The 20,238-nt window shown below is 48.1% G+C and overlaps 1 protein-coding gene across 5 annotated transcripts in view; it reads left to right on the top strand.

Moving 5' to 3' along the window:
* LOC105492066 (C3 and PZP like alpha-2-macroglobulin domain containing 8) overlaps positions 1–20,238 on the top strand; it is a 118,947-nt gene that overhangs the window by 58,421 nt on the left and 40,288 nt on the right. For all 5 annotated transcript variants that reach the window (XR_011617850.1, XM_011759046.3, XM_071087639.1 and 2 more), the window contains exons 19-22: positions 5,089–5,151; positions 11,080–11,311; positions 12,466–12,619; positions 13,650–13,780. Coding sequence is in view for 4 of the 5 variants with exons in the window: in XM_011759046.3 (XP_011757348.2) it covers positions 5,089–5,151; positions 11,080–11,311; positions 12,466–12,619; positions 13,650–13,780 (580 nt within the window). In the remaining variant the exon portion in view is untranslated. The remainder of the gene's footprint in view (positions 1–5,088; positions 5,152–11,079; positions 11,312–12,465; positions 12,620–13,649; positions 13,781–20,238) is intronic.

Genomic DNA, 20,238 nt, shown 5'->3' with positions numbered 1-20,238 from the left:
CCAACTCCTCTTTGTACTTCTGGTGGAATTCGGCTGTGAATCCATCTGGTCCTGGACTTTTTTTGGTTGGTAGGCTATTAATTGTTGCCTCAATTTCAGAACCTGTTATTGGTCTATTCAGAGATTCAACTTCTTCCTGGTTTAGTCTTGGGAGGGTGTATGTGTCCAGGAATTTATCCATTTCTTCTAGATTGTCTAGTTTATTCACGTAGAGGTGTTTATAGTATTCTCTGATGGTAGTTTGTATTTCTGTGGGATCAGTGGTGATATCCCCTTTATCATTTTTTATTGCGTTTATTTGATTCTTCTCTCTTTTCTTCTTTATTAGTCTTGCTAGCAGTCTATCAATTTTGTTGATCTTTTCAAAAAACCAGCTCCTGGATTCACTGATTTTTTGGAGGGTTTTTTGTGTCTCTATCTCTTTCAGTTCTGCTCTGATCTGAGTTATTTCTTGCCTTCTGCTAGCTTTTGAATTTGTTGCTCTTGCTTCTCTAGTTCTTTTAATTGTGATGTTAGGGTGTCAATTTTAGATCTTTCCTGCTTTCTTTTGTGGGCATTTAGTGCTATAAATTTCTCCGTACACACTGCTTTCAATGTGTCCCAGAGATTCTGGTATGTTGTGTCTTTGTTCTCATTGGTTTCAAAAAATATCTTTATTTCTGCCTTAATTCCATTATCTTCCCAGTAGTCATTCAGGAGCAGGTTATTCAGTTTCCATGTAGTTGTGTGGTTTTGAGTGAGTTTCTTAATCCTGAGTTCTAATTTGATTGCACTGTGGTCTGAGAGAGTTTGTTGTGATTTCTGTTCTTTCACATTTTCTGAGGAGTGCTTTACTTCCAATTACGTGGCCAATTTTAGAATAAGTGCAATGTGGTGCTGAGAAGAATGTATATTCTGTTGATTTGGGTTGGAGAGTTCTGTAGATGTCTGTTAGGTCTGCTTGGTGCAGAGCTAAGTCTGGATATCCTTGTTAACCTTCTGTCTCTTTGATCTGTCTAATATTGACAGTGGGGTGTTACAGTCTCCCATTATTATTGTGTGGGAGTCTAAGTCTCTTCATAGGTCTCTAAGGACTTGCTTTATGAACATGAGCGCTCCTGTATTGGGTGCATATATATTTAGGATAGTTAGCTCTTCTTGTTGAATTGATCCCTTTACCCATTATGTAGTGGCCTTCTTTGTCTCTTTTGATCTTTGTTGGTTTAAAGTCTGTTTTATCAGAGACTAGGATTGCAACCCCTGCCTTTTTTTTGCTTTCCATTTGCTTGGTAGATCTTCCTCTATCCCTTTATTTTGAGTCTATACTCTGCATGTGAGATGGGTCTCCTGAATACAGCACGTTGATAGGTCTTGACTCTTTATCCAATTTGCCAGTCTGTGTCTTTTAATTGGGGCATTTAGTCCATTTACATTTAAGGTTAATATTGTTATATGTGAATTTGATCCTGTCATTATGATGTTAGCTGGTTATTTTGCCCATTAATTGATGCAGTTTCTTCCTAGCATCGATGGTCTTTACAATCTGGCATGTTTTTGCAGTGGCTGGTACCGGTTGTTTCTTTCCATGTTTAGTCCTTCCTTCAGGAGCTCTTGAAAGGCAGGCCTGGTGGTGACAAAATATCTCAGCATTTGCTTATCTATAAAGGAGTTTATTTCTCCTTCACTTATGAAGCTTAATTTGGCTGGATATGAAATTCTGGGTTGAGAATTTTTTTCTTTAAGAATGTTGAATATTGGCCCCTACTCTCTTCTGGCTTGTAGGGTTTCTGCCAAGAGATCTGCTGTTAGTCTGATAGGCTTCCCTTTGTGGTTAACCCGACCTTTCTCTCTGGCTGCTCTTAACATTTTTTCCTTCATTTCAACGTTGGTGAATCTGACAATTACGTGTCTTGGGGTTGCTCTTCTCAAAGAGTGTCTTTGTGGTGGTCTCTGTATTTCCTGAATTTGAATGTTGGCCTGCTTTGCTAGGTTGGGGAAGTTCTCCTGGATAATATCCTGAAGAGTGTTTTCCAACTTGGTTCCATTCTCCCCATCACTTTCAGGTACACCTATCAAATGTAGATTTGGTCTTTTCACATAGTCCCATATTTCTCGAAGGCTTTGTTCATTTCTTTTTACTCTTTTTTCTCTAACCTTGTCTTTTTGCTTTATTTCATTAATTTGATCTTCAAGCACTGATACCCTTTCTTCCACTTGATCGAATTGGCTATTGAAGCTTGTGCCTGCATCACAAAGTTCTCGTGCCATGGGTTTCAGCTCCATCAGGTCATTTAAGGTCTTCTCTACACTGTTTATTCTAGTTATCCATTCGTCTAACATTTTTTCAAGGTTTTTAAACTTCTTTGCAATGGGTTTGAACATGCTTCTTTAGCTCAGAGAAGTTTCTTATTACCGACCTTCTGAAACCTACTTCTGTCAATTCGTCAAAGTCATTCTCCATCCAGCTTTGTTGCATTGCTGGCAAGAAGCTGCGATCCTTTGGAGGAGAAGAGGCACTCAGGTTTTTAGAATTATCAGCTTTTCTGTTCTGGTTTCTCCCCATCTTTGTGGTTTTATCTACCTTTGGTCTTTGATGTTGGTGACCTACAGATGGGGTTTTGGTGTAGATGTCCTTTTTGTTGATATTGATGCTATTCCTTTCTGTTTGTTAGTTTTCTTACTAACAGTCAGGTCCCTCAGCTGCAGGTCTGTTGGAGTTTGGTGGAGGTCCACTCCAGATCCTATTTGCCTGTGTATCACAGTGGAGGCTGCAGAACAGCAAATATTGCAGAACAGCAAATATTGCAGAACAGCACATATTGCTACCTGATCCTTCCTCTGGAAGCTTCGTCCCAGAGGGGCACCTGCCTGTATGAGGTGTCTGTCAGCCCCTACTGGGAGGTGTCTCCCAGTTAGGCTACATGAGGGTTAGGGATGCACTTGAGGAGGCAGTCTGTCCATTCTCAGAGCTCAAATGATACACATGCAGCCAACAAGCATATGAAAAAGCGCTCAATGTCACTGAACACTAGAGAAATGCAAATCAGGCTAGGCATGGTGGCCCACGCCTGTAATCCCAGCACTTTGGGAGGCCAAGGTGGGTGGATCACCTGATGTTGGGAGTTTGAGACCAGCCTGGTCAACATGATGAAACCTCATTTCTATTAAAACTACAAAAATTAGCCAGGTGTGGAGGCACACCTGCAATTCCAGGTATAATTCAGGAGGCTGAGGCATGAAAATCACTTGAACCTGGGAGGTGGAGGTTGCTGTGAGCAGAGATTGCATCACTACACTCCAACCTGGGCAACAGCGTGAGACTCTGTCTCAAAAAAAAGGGAAATGCAAATCAAAACCACAATAAGATGCCATCTCATGCCAGTCAGAATGGCCATTAATAAAAAGTCAACAAATAAGCTGGGTGTGGTGGCTCATGCCTGTAATCCAGAATTTTGTGAGGCCAAGGCAGGTGGATCACCTGAGGTCAGGAGTTCAAGACCAGCCTGACCAACGTGGTGAAACCCCATCTCTACTAAAAATACAAAGTTAGCTGGTTGTAGTGGCAGGTGCCTCTAATCCTAGCTACTTGGGAGGCTGAGGCTGGAGAATCATTTGAACCTGGGAGGCAGAGGTTGCAGTGAGCTGAGATTGCGCCATTGCACTCCAGCCTGGGTGACAAGAAGGAAACTCCATCTCAAAAACAAAGTAAAAAAATAACAGAAGTTGGTGAGGTTGTGGAGAAAAGAGGATGCTTATGTACAGTTGATGGGAGTGTAAATTAGTTCAACCATTGTGGAAAGCAGTGTGGCAATTCCTCAAATAGCTAAAAACAGAACTACCATTTGGCCCAGCAATCCCATTACTGGGTATATACTCAAAGGAATATAAATCATTCTACCATAAAGACATATGCACACAAATGTTCATTGCAGCACTATTTACAATAGCAAAGACCTGGAATCTACCTAAATGCTCATCAATGACAGACTGGATAAACAAAATGTGGTACATAAATACCATGGAATACTATGCAGCCATAAAAAAGAACAAGATCAGGCCGGGCGCGGTGGCTCAAGCCTGTAATCCCAGCACTTTGGGAGTCCGAGACGGGTGGATCACGAGGTCAGGAGTTCGAGACCATCCTGGCTAACACGGTGAAACCCCGTCTCACCGTGGTTTCACCTAGCCGGGCGAGGTGGCGTTCGCCTGTAGTCCCGGCTACTCGGGAGGCTGAGGCAGGAGAATGGTGTAAAAACCCGGGAGGCAGAGCTTGCAGTGAGCTGAGATCCGGCCACTGCACTCCAACCTGGGCAACACAGCGAGACTCTGTCTCAAAAAAAAAAAAAGAACAAGATCATGTCTTTTGTGGAAACACAGATGGAGCTGGAGGCCATTATCCTTAGCAAACTAATGCAAGAACAGAAAACCAAATACTGCATGTTCTCACTTATAAGTGGGAGCTAAATGATGAGAAAACATGGACACAAAGAGGGGAAGAGATGGGTCTACTTGAGGGTGGGGGATGGGAAGACAAAGAGGATCAGAAATCATAACTATTGGGCACTAGGGTTAGTACCTGGGTGATGAAATAATCTGTACAACAAACCCCCATGACACACGTTTACCTATATAATGGACCTGCACATGTACTTCTGAACCTAAAATAAAGTTTTTAAAAAACAAGTTATGTCCTAATCAAGTAGACTGTTAACCCTGCTAGGTAAGAGAATTAATGTGTTATATCCCAATCAAGTACCATGTTAACCCTTCCAGGAAGAAGAAATTAATGCATTATATCTGATCAAATAGAATGCGAAGCTGCTAGATTCGTAAAAGATTTGTTACGTTCCACGGTGAAACCCCGTCTCTACTAAAAAAATACAAAAAACTAGCCGGGCGAGGTGGCGGGCGCCTGTAGTCCCAGCTACACAGGAGGCTGAGGCAGGAGAATGGCGTAAACCCGGGAGGCGGAGCTTGCAGTGAGCTGAGATCCGGCCACTGCGCTCCAGCCCCGGCGACAGAGCGAGACTCCGTCTCAAAAAAAAAAAAAAAAAAAAAAGATTTGTTACGTTCATGAAACCTTAATCGTTTCTTTTTTTCTTTTCGTAGAACAGAGAAGAGAAAAAGGACTTTCTTCCCTGAAACATGGATTTGGTATTGTCTCAACATCAGGTACAGTAAGATTTCTTTTCTGTGCTGACTTTGCCGGTTGACTGAAAGGCACTCAGGCGGGCCCAGAGAGCCCCTGGTGGGACGGACAGGCCTGATACCAACATCTGAGTAAGACACTGTGCATCTTTTTCTAACACATAAAACTTCAAGCCATGAAGCCAGGCTTGAGTCCCGCTGCACATTTGGACGTTTGCCTGGGAAATATGAAATGCAAGAGCTTTGTGCCTCTCGCAGCTCCCTCTTGGGGTAACTCTATCTGCTCTGTTTGTATAACGAGCTCATTAAAATGATTACAGTTCCCTGGAACATGAACTTGACTCCACCTACCCCCACTCCTTGCTCCTCGGGGGACTACAGCTCTTGCTCAAAAAACAGGATGCCTTTCTCAACACATTTCCTTTTTGCATTTTTCCTCCCCGTTTAGTTCTCTTTGAAGCAGGATTGCAGGCACCCCTTTTCTGCTGGATGCAATTGACTTTTTTTTCTTTCAATGCTCAGCGTTAGAGCACCAATGACACTAGTAAAAAGTGGCAGTGGCGTGCCCTGGCAAACCAGTTTGGCATGAAAACTGACTCTTGGTCCAGCCCGGGCCAACAGGTGGGCTGACTGCTGGAGCCGTGCCCTTCTTCCAGGCACAAGGTGCTGTGGCAAGGGCTTGATAGAGCCAGGCACGCAGCTGGGGGCCCCTCAGGTTGCTTTGGGGGATGTGTATGTCCTCATCCTGGGAAGGTCTGACTGCTGATCGGAACACATTCAGGTCACTGTGTTTTGCTCTGGGGGCCCAGCTGTAAGACAGCCTATCTGTCCATCATCATTCAAATGTATGTAATTTCTGGATGTCTGGTGAGCTTTTCTTATTGTTAAAAAATTTTTCAATTTATTTTTATTAGGGCTGGGAGTGGTGGCTCACACCTGTAATCCCAGCACTTTGGGAGGCTGAGGCGGGCGGATCTCAAGGTCAGGAGATCTAGACTGTCCTGACCAACACGGTGAAACCCTGTCTCTACTAAAAATACAAAAACTTACCCAGGTGTGGTGGTGGGTGCCTGTAGTCCCAGCTACTCGGGAGGCTGAGGCAGGAGAATGATGTGAACCCGGGAGGCAGAGCTTGCAGTGAGCCGAAATTATGCCACTGCACTCCAGCCTGGGTGACAGAGCAAGACTCCGTCTAAAAAAAAAAAAAAATTCATAGAGATGGGGTCTCTGTATGTTGCCCAGGCTGGTCTGAAACACCTGTCCTCAAGTGATCTTCCTGTCTTGGCCTTTCAATGTGCTAGAATTACAGGTGTGAGCCACTGCTCCTGGCCCGGATGTTTTTGATGTTAAGGATGGTCCCTTGAATAAGGCAGACAGAGTCCCAGCACTCATAACATTTTCATTGTAGCTAGACAGGTGCCCAAAGAGCCATGATGGTGCAGTAGGGTTAGTCTTCTCCTGGAAGGCTGGGCACGGAGCTTGGGAGGCAGAGAAAGATGGTGGAATCCTTTGGAAAAGCCAGAGAGGGTCCCCAGTGTGGGGCCCAAGCTGAATCCCACCATATGAATAAGCAAGAAAGGGAAGGGTGTCCGGGAAGAAGCGCCAGCATGAGCAAGCGCTGCAAAGTAGGAGAGGGTGGAGGATTTCCACATGGTTGAAATGAGATGGAAGGAGCTGAGGAGGATGCAGGGAGTATGAGACCATGTGGGCTGTGCTGGGGTGAGGTTAAGGGTGCAGGTGTGGAGAGCCAGGGATGGAGCCATGGATTTGGGATTTAGGGTTTGGGAAGTTCTCTCTCCTCTCTTGTTGGCTGAGGCAAGGATGAATTAGAGGAGACAGATCTGAGACCAAGGAGGAGGTTCCTGCTGGACCCAAAAGAGGACTGGTCAACTCTCTTTTAAGCCACACCCATTTAAAGGTGGGATGTGGTGGCTTACGCCTGTAATCCTAGCACTTTGGGAGGCCGAGGTGGGAGGATTGCTTGAGCCCAGGAGTTCAAGACCACCCTGGGCAACATAGCAAGGCCCCATCTCTAAAAAAAATTTTTAATTAGCGAGGTGTGGTGGCACATGCCTGTGGTCCCAGCTACTTGGGAAGCTGAAGTGAGAGGATCGCTTGAGCCCTGTAGATTGAGGCTGCAGTGACACAAAATCGTACCACTACACTCCAGCCTGGGCGACAGACTGAGACCCTGTCTCAAAAGGGGAAAATGATGAAAAAATGAATTGGTTTAAAAAATTATGGTGAAATACTCAACATAAAATTTACGATCTTTTAACCATTTTTAAGTGTATAGTTCAGTGGTATTAAGGACACTTAGGTTATCGTGCAAACATCACCACCACCCATCTCTGTGACTCCTTTCTTCTTACAAAACTGACACTCTGTCCCCATTAAACACTTACTCCCCTCTTCTCCCTTCCCCCAGCCCTTGGCAACAACCCTTTCTGTCTCTGAGCTTGACTATTCTAGGGACCTCCTATAAGTGGAATCTTGTAGTATTTGTCATTTGGTGACTGGCTTATTTCAATGAACATAATGTCCCCAAGGTTCATCTGTGTTGGAGAATCCATGTCAGAATTTCCTTCCCTTTTTTTTTTTTTTGAGATGGAGTCTCGCTCTGTCACCAGGTTGGAGTGCAGTAGCACAATCTTGGCTCACTGCAACTTCTGCCTCCAGGGTTCAAGTGATTCCCCTACCTCAGCCTCCCAAGTAGCTGGGACTCCAGGCACGCACTACCATGCCTGGCAAATTTTTTTTTTTTTTTTTTTTTTTGGGTGAGATGGAGTCTTGCTCTGCTGCCCAGGCTGGAGTGTGGTGGTGTGATCTTGGCTCACTGTAAGCTCTGCTTCCTGGGTTCACACCATTTTCCTGCCTCAGCCTCCTGAGTAGCTGGGACTACAGCCGCCCGCCACCACGCCTGGCTAATTTTTTGTATTTTTAGTAGAGATGGGGTTTCACCATGTTGGTCAGGATGGTCCAGATCTCCTGACCTCATGATCTGCCTGCCTCGGCCTCCCAAAGTGCTGGGATTACAGACATGAGCCACCTCGCCTGGCCTCTATGTTCAAATTTTTAAGGAACCTCCAGACTAATTTGCACAGCAGCTGCAGCGTTTTACGTTTCTACTAACAGTGTACCAGGTTCCAATCTTACCACATCCTCGCAAGCACTTGCTATGCTATTTTCTTTTTCATTTCTTCTTTCTCCTTCCTTCCTCCCTTCCTCCCTCCCTCCCTCCCTCCCTCTCTCTCTCTCTCTTTCTTTCTTTCTTTCTTTCTTTCTTTCTCTTTCTTGAGACAGAGTTTCACTCTGTCACCTAGGCTGGAGTGCAGTGGTGCAATCTCAGCTCACTACACCCTCCGTCTCCCAGGTTCACACAATTCTCCTGCCTCAGCCTCCCAAATAGCTGGGACTATAGACACGCGCCACCACACCTGGCTAAAAATTTTCGTATTTTTAGTAGACACGGGGTTTCACCATGTTGGCCAGACTGGTCTCAAACTCCTGACCTCAAGTGACCCACCCACTTCAGCTTCCCAAAGTTCTGGGATTACAGGCGCGAGTCACCGTGCCCAGCCTATTTTCTTTCCTTTCCTTTTTTTTTTTTTTTTGAGACGGAGTCCCGCTCTGTCGCCCAGCCCAGGCTGGAGTGCAGTGGCGCGATCTCGGCTCACTGCAAGCTCCGCCTCCCGGGTTCACGCCATTCTCCTGCCTCAGCCTCCCGAGTAGCTGGGACTACAGGCGCCCACAACCGCGCCCGGCTAATTTTTTGTATTTTTAGTAGAGACGGGGTTTCACCGTGGTCTCGATCTCCTGACCTTGTGATCCGCCCACCTCGGCCTCCCAAAGTGCTGGGATTACAGGCGTGAGCCACCGCGCCCGGCCTCCTTTTCTTTTTTAATATCCTAATTAAATACATGAAGTGTATCTCATTGTAGTTTTTATTTGCATTTCCCTAATGATTAGTGATGTTGACCATCTTTCATGTATTTATCAGTCATTTGTCTGTCTTCTTTGGATAAATGTCTATTCAAGTAATTTGCCCATTTTTGAATCATGTTGCTGTTTTTGTTATTGAGTTTCAGGAGTTCTTTATATATTCTGGGTATTATTTCATTATCAGATATATGACTTCCAAATATTTTCTCTCATTGGGTTGACTTTTTACTCTGTTGATAGTGCCTTTTTTTTTTTGAGACAGGGTCTCACTCTGTCACCCAGGTGTTCAAGTGATCCCCCAACCTCAGCCTCCCAAGTAGCTGGGTCTACAGGTGCACACCACTACTCCTGGCTAAATTTTTAAATTTTTTGTAGACATAGGGTCTTGCTGTGTTGTCCAGGCTGGTCTCAAACTCCTGGGCTCAAGTGATCCTCCTTCCTCGGCCTCCTGAAGTGCTGGGATTACAGGGGTAAGCTACCATGCCAGCCCTTGGTAGTGTCTTTTGATGCTCAAAATTTTGCAGTTTTCATGAAGTCCAACTTGTCTACTCTTTTTTTGTTGCCTGTGCCTTTGTTTTCATATTCATGAAATCATCATCAAACCCAATGTCATGAAGCTTTTGCCCCATTTTCTTCTAAGAGTTTTATAGTTTTACTTTTTACTTTTAGGCCATGGATTCATTTTGAGTTAATTTTTTATATAGTGTTAGGTAAGGTCCAAATTCATTCTTTCACGTATGGATGTTTGCTGTTTCTAGCAGTATTTGTTAAAAAGATTGTCTTTTTCCTAAAGTATCTTGATGCCCTTGTTGAAAATCATTTGACTATGTTGTCAGGGTTTATTCCTGGGCTCTCTATTTGAATCCATTAGTCTATATGTCTGTCCTTATGCCAGTAACACATTGATTTGATTATGGTAGCTTTGTGGTAAGTTTTGAAGTGTGAGCTCTCCAGCTTTATTCTTCTGGTTTCTTTCTTTGGCCACCAGAGTCCCTTGAGATCCATGTAAAATCTCACGGTGGAGTTTTCTATTTCTGCAAAATAAAATAAAATTTAAAAGTCATTGGGGTTTATGAATGGGATTCCACTGAATCTATAGATCACTTTGGGTAGTTTTGACATTTTTTTTTCTTTTTTTCTTTTTTGAGACGGAGTCTTACTCGTCACCCAGGCTGGAGTACAGTGGCGTGATCTCAGTTCACTGCAGGCTCCACCCCTGGGTTCACACCATTCTCCTGCCTCAGCCTCCCGAGTAGCTGGGACTACAGGCGCCCACCACCACACCCAGCTAATTTTTTGTATTTTTAGTAGAGACGGGGTTTCACCATGTTAGCCAGGATGGTCTCGATCTCCTGACCTCGTGATCCACCTGCCTTGGCCTCCCAAAGTGCTGGGATTACAGGCGTGAGCCACTGCGCCTGGCCAGTTTTGACATTTTAACAAGTCTTCTGATCCATGAACATGGGATATGTTTTCATTTACTTATATCTTTTTTGTCTTTTTTAGTTTCTTTCAATAATCTTTTTGTGTATGTGTGACAGGGATCTCACTCTGTTGCCGAGACTGGACTGCAGTGGTGGGATCACAGCTCACTGTGCCCTCGACCACCTGGGCTCAAGTGAATCCCCCACCTCAGCCTCCTGAGTGGCTGGGACTACAGGCATATGTCACTACACCCACCTAATTGTTAAATTTTTTGTAGAGACAAGGTCTCATCATGTTGCCCAGGATGGTCTGGAACTCCTGGGCTCAGGCAGTCTCCCACCTCGGTCTCCCAGAGTGCTGGAACTACAGGCATGAGCCACTGCGCCCAGCCCATCTTTTCTATTCGAGTCAGGGCTGAGGGACAGTTTTTTCCTGTTGCCACTTTGGTGATGCCTTCAATGCTTTTTTCTAAGCTCCTAGGGTGCTTCGCTGAGCCATGGAACCTGGGTCATCCATGCCCACCTGACCCCCCAAGGCATAGCCCTGGAGAAGGGCCCCCCATCATGGCTGTCTGTCTCTCCGCAGTGACCCATCTGGTGAGGAGACACTCAGCGTGAAGGTCCCGGACTCCATCACTAGCTGGGTGGGTGAGGCCACGGCCCTGTCCACCTCTCAGGGCTTAGGCATCGCCGAGCCTTCCCTGCTGAAGACCTTCAAGCCCTTCTTTGTGGACTTCACGCTCCCCCGTCTCATCATCCGTGGGGAGCAAGTCAAGATCCCGCTCAGTGTCTACAACTACATGGGCATCTGTGCTGAGGTACTCAGCCCCCAAATATATAGCCTTCTTCCATTCAATGGGGAGTTGGGACTGCATTGATGCTATAAGGGAGGCAGGAGTGGGACAGTGTTGGCTTGGGGGATTTAGGAGGGCGAGAGCCTCTGTAATGTTGGGGAGGCGGGGATGGGTGGGCTCAGCCTGGGAGGTTTTGGGGAGGATGCCTCATCTGTGCTATCAGGGAGGCAGGAGTGGGATGAGATCAGCCTCTGATTCACCAACCATCGAAGCCAGGTGGGGAGGAGGTGGGGACGCATGTGTGTGAGTGAGAGGGACTTGGTGCAAATGGAGCCGTCGTCCCTGACTCCTAGCAGGGGCGTGCCTGGACTGGTATCATATATGACAGCATGGAGCTTTCTCTGTAAAGGGCCAGATAGTAAATATTTCAGTCTTTGCTGACTGTACAATCCCTGTGGCAGCGAATCAACTCAGCCCTTATAGCATAAAAGCAACCTAGATGATCTCATCTAGAGCACCTCTGTACCCATAGGCACACACATGCATGCAGAAACTAGCATGCCCATACACACACACGAATGCATATCCACATGCCTTCTCCCGGTAGATGCACATGTGTATACATGCATGCATGCACATGTGTATGCAATCTGTGCTTGCATACATGCACATAAGTGTGCACCCAGGGACACATGCATTCACAGCACACACATGCACATGAATACACACACACATGCACACACAGAGCTGTACTCTGACATCATGGAGCTGCACAGTTGGAGAGAGGGTCAGGAGAGGCCCTCTGTGGACCTGCTGTGGAAGAGGTTGCATCCATCTGGAGTCCCAGAGTGGATAGACATGCAGGAGAGGCAGCCCTGGCTGGAACTGGCAGCTTCAGTCCAAGGGAGATCTGGACCTGTGGGGATATGGAGGGCTGTGGGGAGGAGAGGGCGCCCAGCAAGACAGATGGGCATGAGAAGGCCAAGTGGGGCAGCAGACAGCAGAGAGTAGTTTATTCTGATCGGAAATGGAAAGGGGACCTTCCCAGGGGGAGCATGGCTCTTGGAGAGGCTGACAAGTCTGGTGTGTGCAGTGAGTGGTGGGATGTGTGTTGGACCTCGAGGCACTGGGAGGGGGCCTGGATTCCAGGCACCATGAGCCAATACCACCCTCTGCAGGTGTACATGAAGCTCTCGGTTCCCAAGGGCATCCAGTTTGTTGGGCACCCTGGCAAACGCCATCTGACTAAGAAGATGTGTGTGGCCCCCGGGGAGGCTGAGCCCATCTGGGTCGTTCTGTCCTTCAGTGACCTGGGGCTCAACAACATCACAGGTGAGGACCCCACAGTTCTGGGGATGTTCCCCTCTCCAGGCCACAAAAGGGTCCTGGCATTGACCCCAGTTGGGGATGAGGGCTGGATGGGGCAGCAGGTAAGGTCAGGACTGTCCCAAGGAAAATGGGACAGCAACTGCGGCAAGCAGGACAGAAGGAATGGGCCCAGGAGGAGTGGGGAGGTGGGCCCTGGGGTCTCACCTGTTGGGGGAGCTGAGCTCTTAAGATGCCAACCCAGTCTAGCACACACACATACAGACATGCATACACACACAAATCCATCCACACAGACACATGCCCGCATGTGTAGACATGCGTACACACACAAATCCACACACACACGCCCACATGTGTAGACATGCATACACACACAAATCCACACACACACGCCCACATGTGTAGACATGCACACACACACACAAATCCACACACACAAATCCACACACACATGCCTGCATGTGTGAACATGCATACACACACACAAATCCATACACATAGACATGCCCATATGTGCAGATATGCATCGCACATGCAAACCTGTACAAACACATGCACACATGCACACACACTCACATACAAACTTGTACACACAAACATGGAAAAATGCACACACATGCACATACACACAAATACATGTACAAATACATACATCCATATGCACACACAAGTTTGTACACACACACAAATGCACACACATGCATATGCACAACAAACTTGTACATACAAACACACACAAATGTACATACACACACACGACAAACTCGTACACACAAATGCCCTCACATGCATATGCACAAACTCTTACACGCATGCATAAATGCATGCATACGCACACATGAGCCTGTGCGTTCAAACACATGCATACATGTGCAGACATACACACGTGCGTGCATGCACACATCCGCATATACACATGCACATGCGCACACACACATAGGCACACGCACACACCTGGGACGAGGATAGGGATGGGACAGCCGCCATCCTGGGTGGGGACCTGTTCTGAGACCAAGACATCTAATTTCTGCAGCCAAAGCCCTTGCTTACGGAGACACAAATTGCTGCCGGGATGGGAGGTCCAGCAAACCCCCGGAGGAGAATCATGCCGATAGGAGGGTCCCCATCGGGGTGGATCACGTCAGGCGCAGTGTGATGGTTGAGGTAAGGCGATGTCCTCATCTCTGGTGCTTGGCCAGGGCCTCATTTCTTCAGCCATGAAGCTGGGGCCAGCTGGAGTGTGTGGTCTGAGGCTGAGCCAGGGCCTGGGCAGCCTTCACGGGTTGTGCTCGAGAGCTCAGGGTGCCTGGATTTTGGGGTACTTCCTCGTTGGAGGATCATGGTGGTCCGATACCTCCCTAAAGTGCAGAGTGGGCTTTGGTGAAGCAGCCTGGGGCTCTTGAAGGGCTGTAGCAGGTACCCCCTGACCGCTGGGTGAACTATTCAGGAAGACCGTGTCCCTCATCTCATGCTTGTCATAGGCATTTGTCATTAGTGAGCACCATGACTCAGCATTTGGGGCATTGTCCTTGGATGGCCTATGTAGGAAGGACACAGAGCTGCAGGGGGCAGGGGCAGGCGCCAGGATCTCACAGACCCCCTGGCTGTGAATCCAGGATCGGCCACTTACCCATCATCTTGGGAAGCATCCTGGCTTTCCAGCCCCGCTCTGCAAGACAAGAGGGGCTCACCTTCATAAAACGGGGTAGGAGACCAGAGACGACACACACAGATGTCTCAAGGCTGGGCATGCAGTAGCCACCATGCCTCATCTTTTCTTGGCTGCTTGGACACATCAGAGCCCTACTGAGGCTCCGTTTGGTGCTGCACCAACAGCAGCCCCTAAAAGCAGCCCCAAGGGTGTTACATTCCCCAGAGGTCCAGCTGCAAACAGCTGCTCTCCCTCCCTGCTGGGATCCTGCTGGCCCTGAACACAAGTGGCTTCTGTTAGCACCAGGAGTCACGTGCCCACTGGGCAGAACTCCGGAGCGGTGACAGTGGACAGGTCACCGCTGTGATGTCGTTGATGCGATGTGATGGATTCCTCGGGGACAAGAGCGCTGTCAGGTGGGGACCGAGATCTCTGTGAGCCGGCAGGATGGGATGGTCCTGATGGGGAAATGCAGAGACCCCTGGTCACCCTTTGCCCAGCCAGGGCATCCTCCCTGGGCCACAGCCTGCCCTCCTAAGGTCCAAGAAGGAGGCAGTGAGCCCCTCTGAGCTGCAGAACCTGGAGGCCTGGTGTTTTTGCCTCCTCCCCTTGCGGAAGGGGTTTCTCAATGCGCACAGAAGGACTCTTGAGGGTCTCCTTCCCCGGAGCCTTTCCCCCGATCCACGCCGCAGAATGATCTCCGCACCTGCAGTATCCACTTGTCCAGCTTTCCGCAGGCAGCTCTGGGGAAAGATATAGGCATCAGAAGACTTGAAATGTTGATGCAAAAGATGAAGCTACAATTAGAAAAGCAATTTATGAAACAAGAGGCACCAGGATGTGTGGCTTGATAAAGCAGCAAAATGCTCCTCCTGCCTCCTCCACTGGAGGGCTGTGGGTGCCACCGACTGAGCTGGACTTAGGAGCAAGAAGCTGGATAGGATGCATGGGCCGGTGGGGAAGCATCACCTGTGCACGGCCCATCATGGATGCTGTACCAGGGTGGGGATGGCTTGGCAGGTGCAGGCAGTACGGACACCACCCTGCCTTGCTCCCCTGCTGGCCTGCAAGGGGAGTGCGATCCTCTATGTCTGCTGGGAGGCTGAGAACTTTCAGTCATCTCCACATAAATTTCACTACAGCGAAATTCCAAGGAGCAAAGAGGAGGCAGGAATAATTCGGGCCTCACTGGAGTGATACGAGGCTCGGCCAGCCAGGGAGTGGGCTCTGGAGTGACAGCCCCAGATTCGAATGGAACCGCTGGATGGTTAAATGACAGTGTCAGTGGAAAGCCTCTCATGGTGTCTGGCCTGTCTACTAAAGACCCATGTGCTGTTGTCACACAGGCATTTATAACAGTCAGCTGGGAAATCCCATACCAAAGTCAGGGATACACTTTCTATTTTAGGAAATGTCCATCAGTTGATGAATTAGAGAAATGAATGTGGGTCGATGAAATGCAATTCCTCAATGCAATAGAATATTATTCAACTGTGAAATGGAGTGAAGGGCCAGGTTGTGGTGGCTCACACCTGTAATCCTCGTGCTTTGAGAGGCTGAGGGAGGAGGATGGCTTGAAGCCAGGAGTTGGAGGCTGCAGTGAGCTATGATTACGCCACTATACTCCAGCCTGGAAAACAGAGCCAGACCTTGTCTGAATGAATGAATGAATGAATGAATGAATGAATGAATAAATAAATAATTAATAAATAAAATGAAGCACTGATCCATGCTACAACGTGGATAAATCTAGAAAACGTGATACTGAGTGAAAGAAGACAGACACAGGCCAGGCACAGTGGCTCACACCTGTAATCCCAGCACTTTGGGAGGTCAAGGTGGGCGGATCATCTAAAGTCAGGAGTTCGAGACCAGCCTGGGCAACATGGCAAAACCCTGTCCCTACTAAAAATGCAAAAATTAGCTGGGCATGGTGGCACACACCTGTAGTCCCAGCTCCTCAGGAGGCTGAGGAGGGAGGATTGCTTGAGTCCAGGAGGTGGGGATTGCAGTGAGCAACAGAGGGATTCTCGAGACACTGCACTCTAGCCTGGGCGACGGAGCCAGACCCTGTCTCAAAAAAAAAAAAAAAAAAAAAGTCAAACACAAAAGGCCACATGGTGTACGATTCCATTTATATGAAATGCCCAGAACAGGCAAATCCAGAGAGGCCGAAAGGAATGAAGCACAGATCTGTGCTACAAGGTTGCAGAAAAGCCCAGCCAGAGCTAGTATTTGTGGCATCATGTAAGCTCCATGTTCTGATATCAGGCCCTGAGCCAGAATGGGCATAGAGGCAAAGGAGATTGGAACCGGGATGGACAAGTGCAGCCCGAGATGGGCTAACACTCAAGAAGCAAACCCAAGCTACGGCAGAGGGGCAGAGTGGAAGAGATGGGCATCATTGAGGAAGTCGGCTCTGGGGTCCTCTGTGAGCTGAGTCAGCAGAGGTTTCTTGGGACCCAGCAACCGTGAGGAGCCCCTGAATTTGTGCCCAGGGCCCCAGCCCATGGTCATCCAGAGGCACAGTGCATTATTGTTGTATCAGTTGGTTCTTACATTGCTATAAAGAAATACCTGAGACTGGGTTATTTATTGATTAATTTGTTTATATTATTATTGGTTTTTGAGATGGAGTCTCACTCTATCACCCAGGCTGGAGTGTACTGGCGCAATCTCAGCTCACTGCAACCTCCACCTCCCACGTGCAAATGATTCTTCTGCCTCAGCCTCCTGAGTAGTTGGGACTACAGGCGTGCACCACCACACCCGGCTAATTTTTATATTTTTAGTAGAGACGGGGTTTCACCATGTTGGCCAGGCTGGTCTTGAACTCCTGACCTCAGGTGACCTGCCTGCCTCTGTCTCCCAAAGTGCTGGGATTACAGGCATGAGCCACTGTGCCCGGCCATGACTGGATAATTAGTAAAGAAAAGAGGTTTAATTGGCTCACAGTTCTGTAAGCTGTACAGGAAGCATGGTTGGGGAGGCCTCGGGAAACTTACAATCATGGCAGGAGGTGAAGGGGAAGCAGATGTGTCTTCCATGGCTAGAGCAGGAGGAGGAGGGAAGGGGGAGGTGCTTCACAGTTTTGTTGCTGTTGTTCTTGTTGTTGTTGTTTTGAGGCGAATTCTCGCTCTGTCGCCAGGCTGGAGTGCAGTGGCATGATCTTAGCTCATTGCAACCTCTGCCTGCCTGGTTCAAACGATTCTCCTGCCTCAGCCTCCCGAATAGCTGGGATTACAGGCACCCGCCTCCACGCCCAGATAATTTTTATATTTTTAGTAGAGATGGGGTTTCACCATGTTGGCCAGGATGGTCTCGATCTCTTGACTTCGTGATCTGCTTACCTCGGCCTCCCAAAGTGCTGGGATTACAGTTGTGAGCCACTGTGCCTGGCCGCTTCACAGTTTTAAACAACCAGATCTCATGAGAACTCACTCATTATCACGAGAACAGCAAGGGGGAAATCTACCCCCCTGATCCAATCACCTTCCACCAGGCCCCTCTTCCAATCTTGAGGATTACAATTCAACATGAAATTTGGGCGGGGACACAAATCCAAACCGTATCACTCGCCACCAGCAGAATGGATCTGGTTCTGTCTCTGTGGATTTGCCTATTGGACATTTTGTATCAGTGGAATCATACAGCATGTAGCCTTTTGCCTCTGGCTTTTCTCACTCAGTACAATGTGTTTAGGGTTCATCCACAGTGCAGCATGGATCCATGCTTGCTTCTGTGGCTCAATCATATTCCATTGGATGGATGGACCACATTTTCTTTATCCGTTCACCTATGGTGGACATTTGGGTTATGCACAGTTTTTAGGATTATACAGCTGTTAAAAATCTACCGTGAGGTCAGGCACAGTGGCTCATGCTTATAATCTCAGCACTTTGGGAGGCCGAGGCAGGAGGATCACCTGAGGCCAGGAGTTTGAGACCAGCCTGGTCAACATGGTGAAACTCTGTCTCTACTAAACTATACAAAAAATTAGCCAGGCGTGGTGGTGGGCGCCTGTAATCCCAGCTACTCAGGAGGCTAAGGCAGGAGAATTGCTTGAACCTGGGAGGCGGAGGTTGCAGTGAGCCGAGATTGCACCACTGGACTCCAGTCTGGGTGACAGAGTGAGACTCCATCTCAAAAAAAAAAAAAAAAAGAAAAGAAAGAAGCCACCGTGGGTTACAATGGCCTGGCCCTGCCCATTGCTCCCAATCCCTTTCCCAACAAGTGGCCAGGCTGGTAGACAGGGGGTTACTGAGGCCCAAGTAATGCTTCTGGGGCTTTCCCTGGTGCCCCCTAGCTTAGCAAATGACCCGTGGGTTCCACATCGGGCCTAGCAGGTGTGAGATGAAATCCTGGCAGGTAGATGGCTCGGTGTAGCCTGAGATGGTGTCCTCAGCCTCTCAGCACCAACCTTGAGAAGTTTACTAGGAAGTGGATGTGAGTGGGGACAAGCGTCTCCTAGACTCATCAGTATAGACACATGACAATTTCAAGGAGAGCTTTGGAATGAAAGTAGGCAAGGATGAGAAAATATAACAAGAACTGACGGTCAGTAGCACTGAGAAGACTCCAAAACCCCTAAGCATGATAACCCCATCACAGTGTGAGGTTGGGGGTCCTTACCCCCAACTTAGAGATGATGAAATGGGAGCCCAAAAGGTTGAGTGAGTGGCCCTAAGCCAGTCAGCAGGAATGGTTATATTAGGATTCACCAGAGAAACAGAAGTCCCCCCACCCCACACATACATAGAATGAGATTTGTTATACACACACACTCACACACATACATCTGTAGTACAGGTTTATCATAAGGTACTGGCTCATGCACTTATGGAAGCCGAGAAGTTTACAAGCTGTCCTCTGCAAGATAGAGACCCAGGAGGCCAGGCGTGGTGGCTCACGCCTGTAATCCTAGCACTTTGGGAGGCCGAGGCAGGCTGATCACCTGAGGTCAGGAGTTTTGAGACTAGCCTAGCCAACATGGTGAAACCCTGTCTCTACTAAAAATAAAAAAATTGGCCGGGCGCGGTGGCTCAAGCCTGTAATCCCAGCACTTTGGGAGGCCGAGACGGGCGGATCACGAGGTCAGGAGATCGAGACCATCCTGGCTAACACGGTGAAACCCCGTCTCTACTAAAAAATACAAAAAAACTAGCCGGGCGAGGCGGCGGGCGCCTGTAGTCCCAGCTACTCAGGAGGCTGAGGCAGGAGAATGGCGTAAACCCGGGAGGCGGAGCTTGCAGTGAGCTGAGATCCGGCCACTGCACTCCAGCCCGGGCGACAGAGCCAGACTCCGTCTCAAAAAAAAAAAAAAAAAAAAAAAAAAATTAGCTGGGCCTGGTGTTGGGTACCTGTAATCCCTGCTATTTGGGAGGCTGAGGCAGGAGGATCACTTGAACTCAGGAGGCGGAGGTTGCAGTGAACCGAGATCACGCCTTTGCACTCCAGCCTGGGCAACAGAGTGAGACTCCATCTAAGAAAACAGAACAAAACAAACAAAAAACAAAACAAAACAACAACAAAGAAAACAAACAAACAAAAACAAGCTAGAGACCCAGGAAAGCCAGTGGTGTAGCTAGAAGTTCTGAGAGCTGGAGAACCAATGGTGTAGATTCCAGCCCAGGTCTGAAGGCCTGGGAACCAGTAGCAGGAGAAGATCGATGTCCCAGCTCAAGCACTTGGGCAGAGAGTGGAACCAATCTTCCTCTGTCTTGTTCTATCAGGAGGAGCTCAACAGCTTGGATGGTGCCCACTTACATTGGAGAGGGCCGTGGTGCCCTACTCAGTCCTCCAACACCAATGCTGATCTCTTGTGGAAGCACTTCCTGGGCAAGCCCAGATAGATTGTTTAACCAGCTATCTGGGCATCCTGGAGCCCAGTCCAGTTGACACCTAGAATTGACTATCCTAGGTTGGGCATGGTGGCTCCTACCTGTAATCCCAGCACTTTGGGAGGCCGAGG

This window comes from Macaca nemestrina, chromosome 20 (genome assembly GCF_043159975.1).
Source record: "Macaca nemestrina isolate mMacNem1 chromosome 20, mMacNem.hap1, whole genome shotgun sequence".
In the NCBI taxonomy this organism is placed as follows: domain Eukaryota; kingdom Metazoa; phylum Chordata; class Mammalia; order Primates; family Cercopithecidae; genus Macaca; species Macaca nemestrina.
This window is presented reverse-complemented; position numbering and strand designations above follow the sequence as displayed.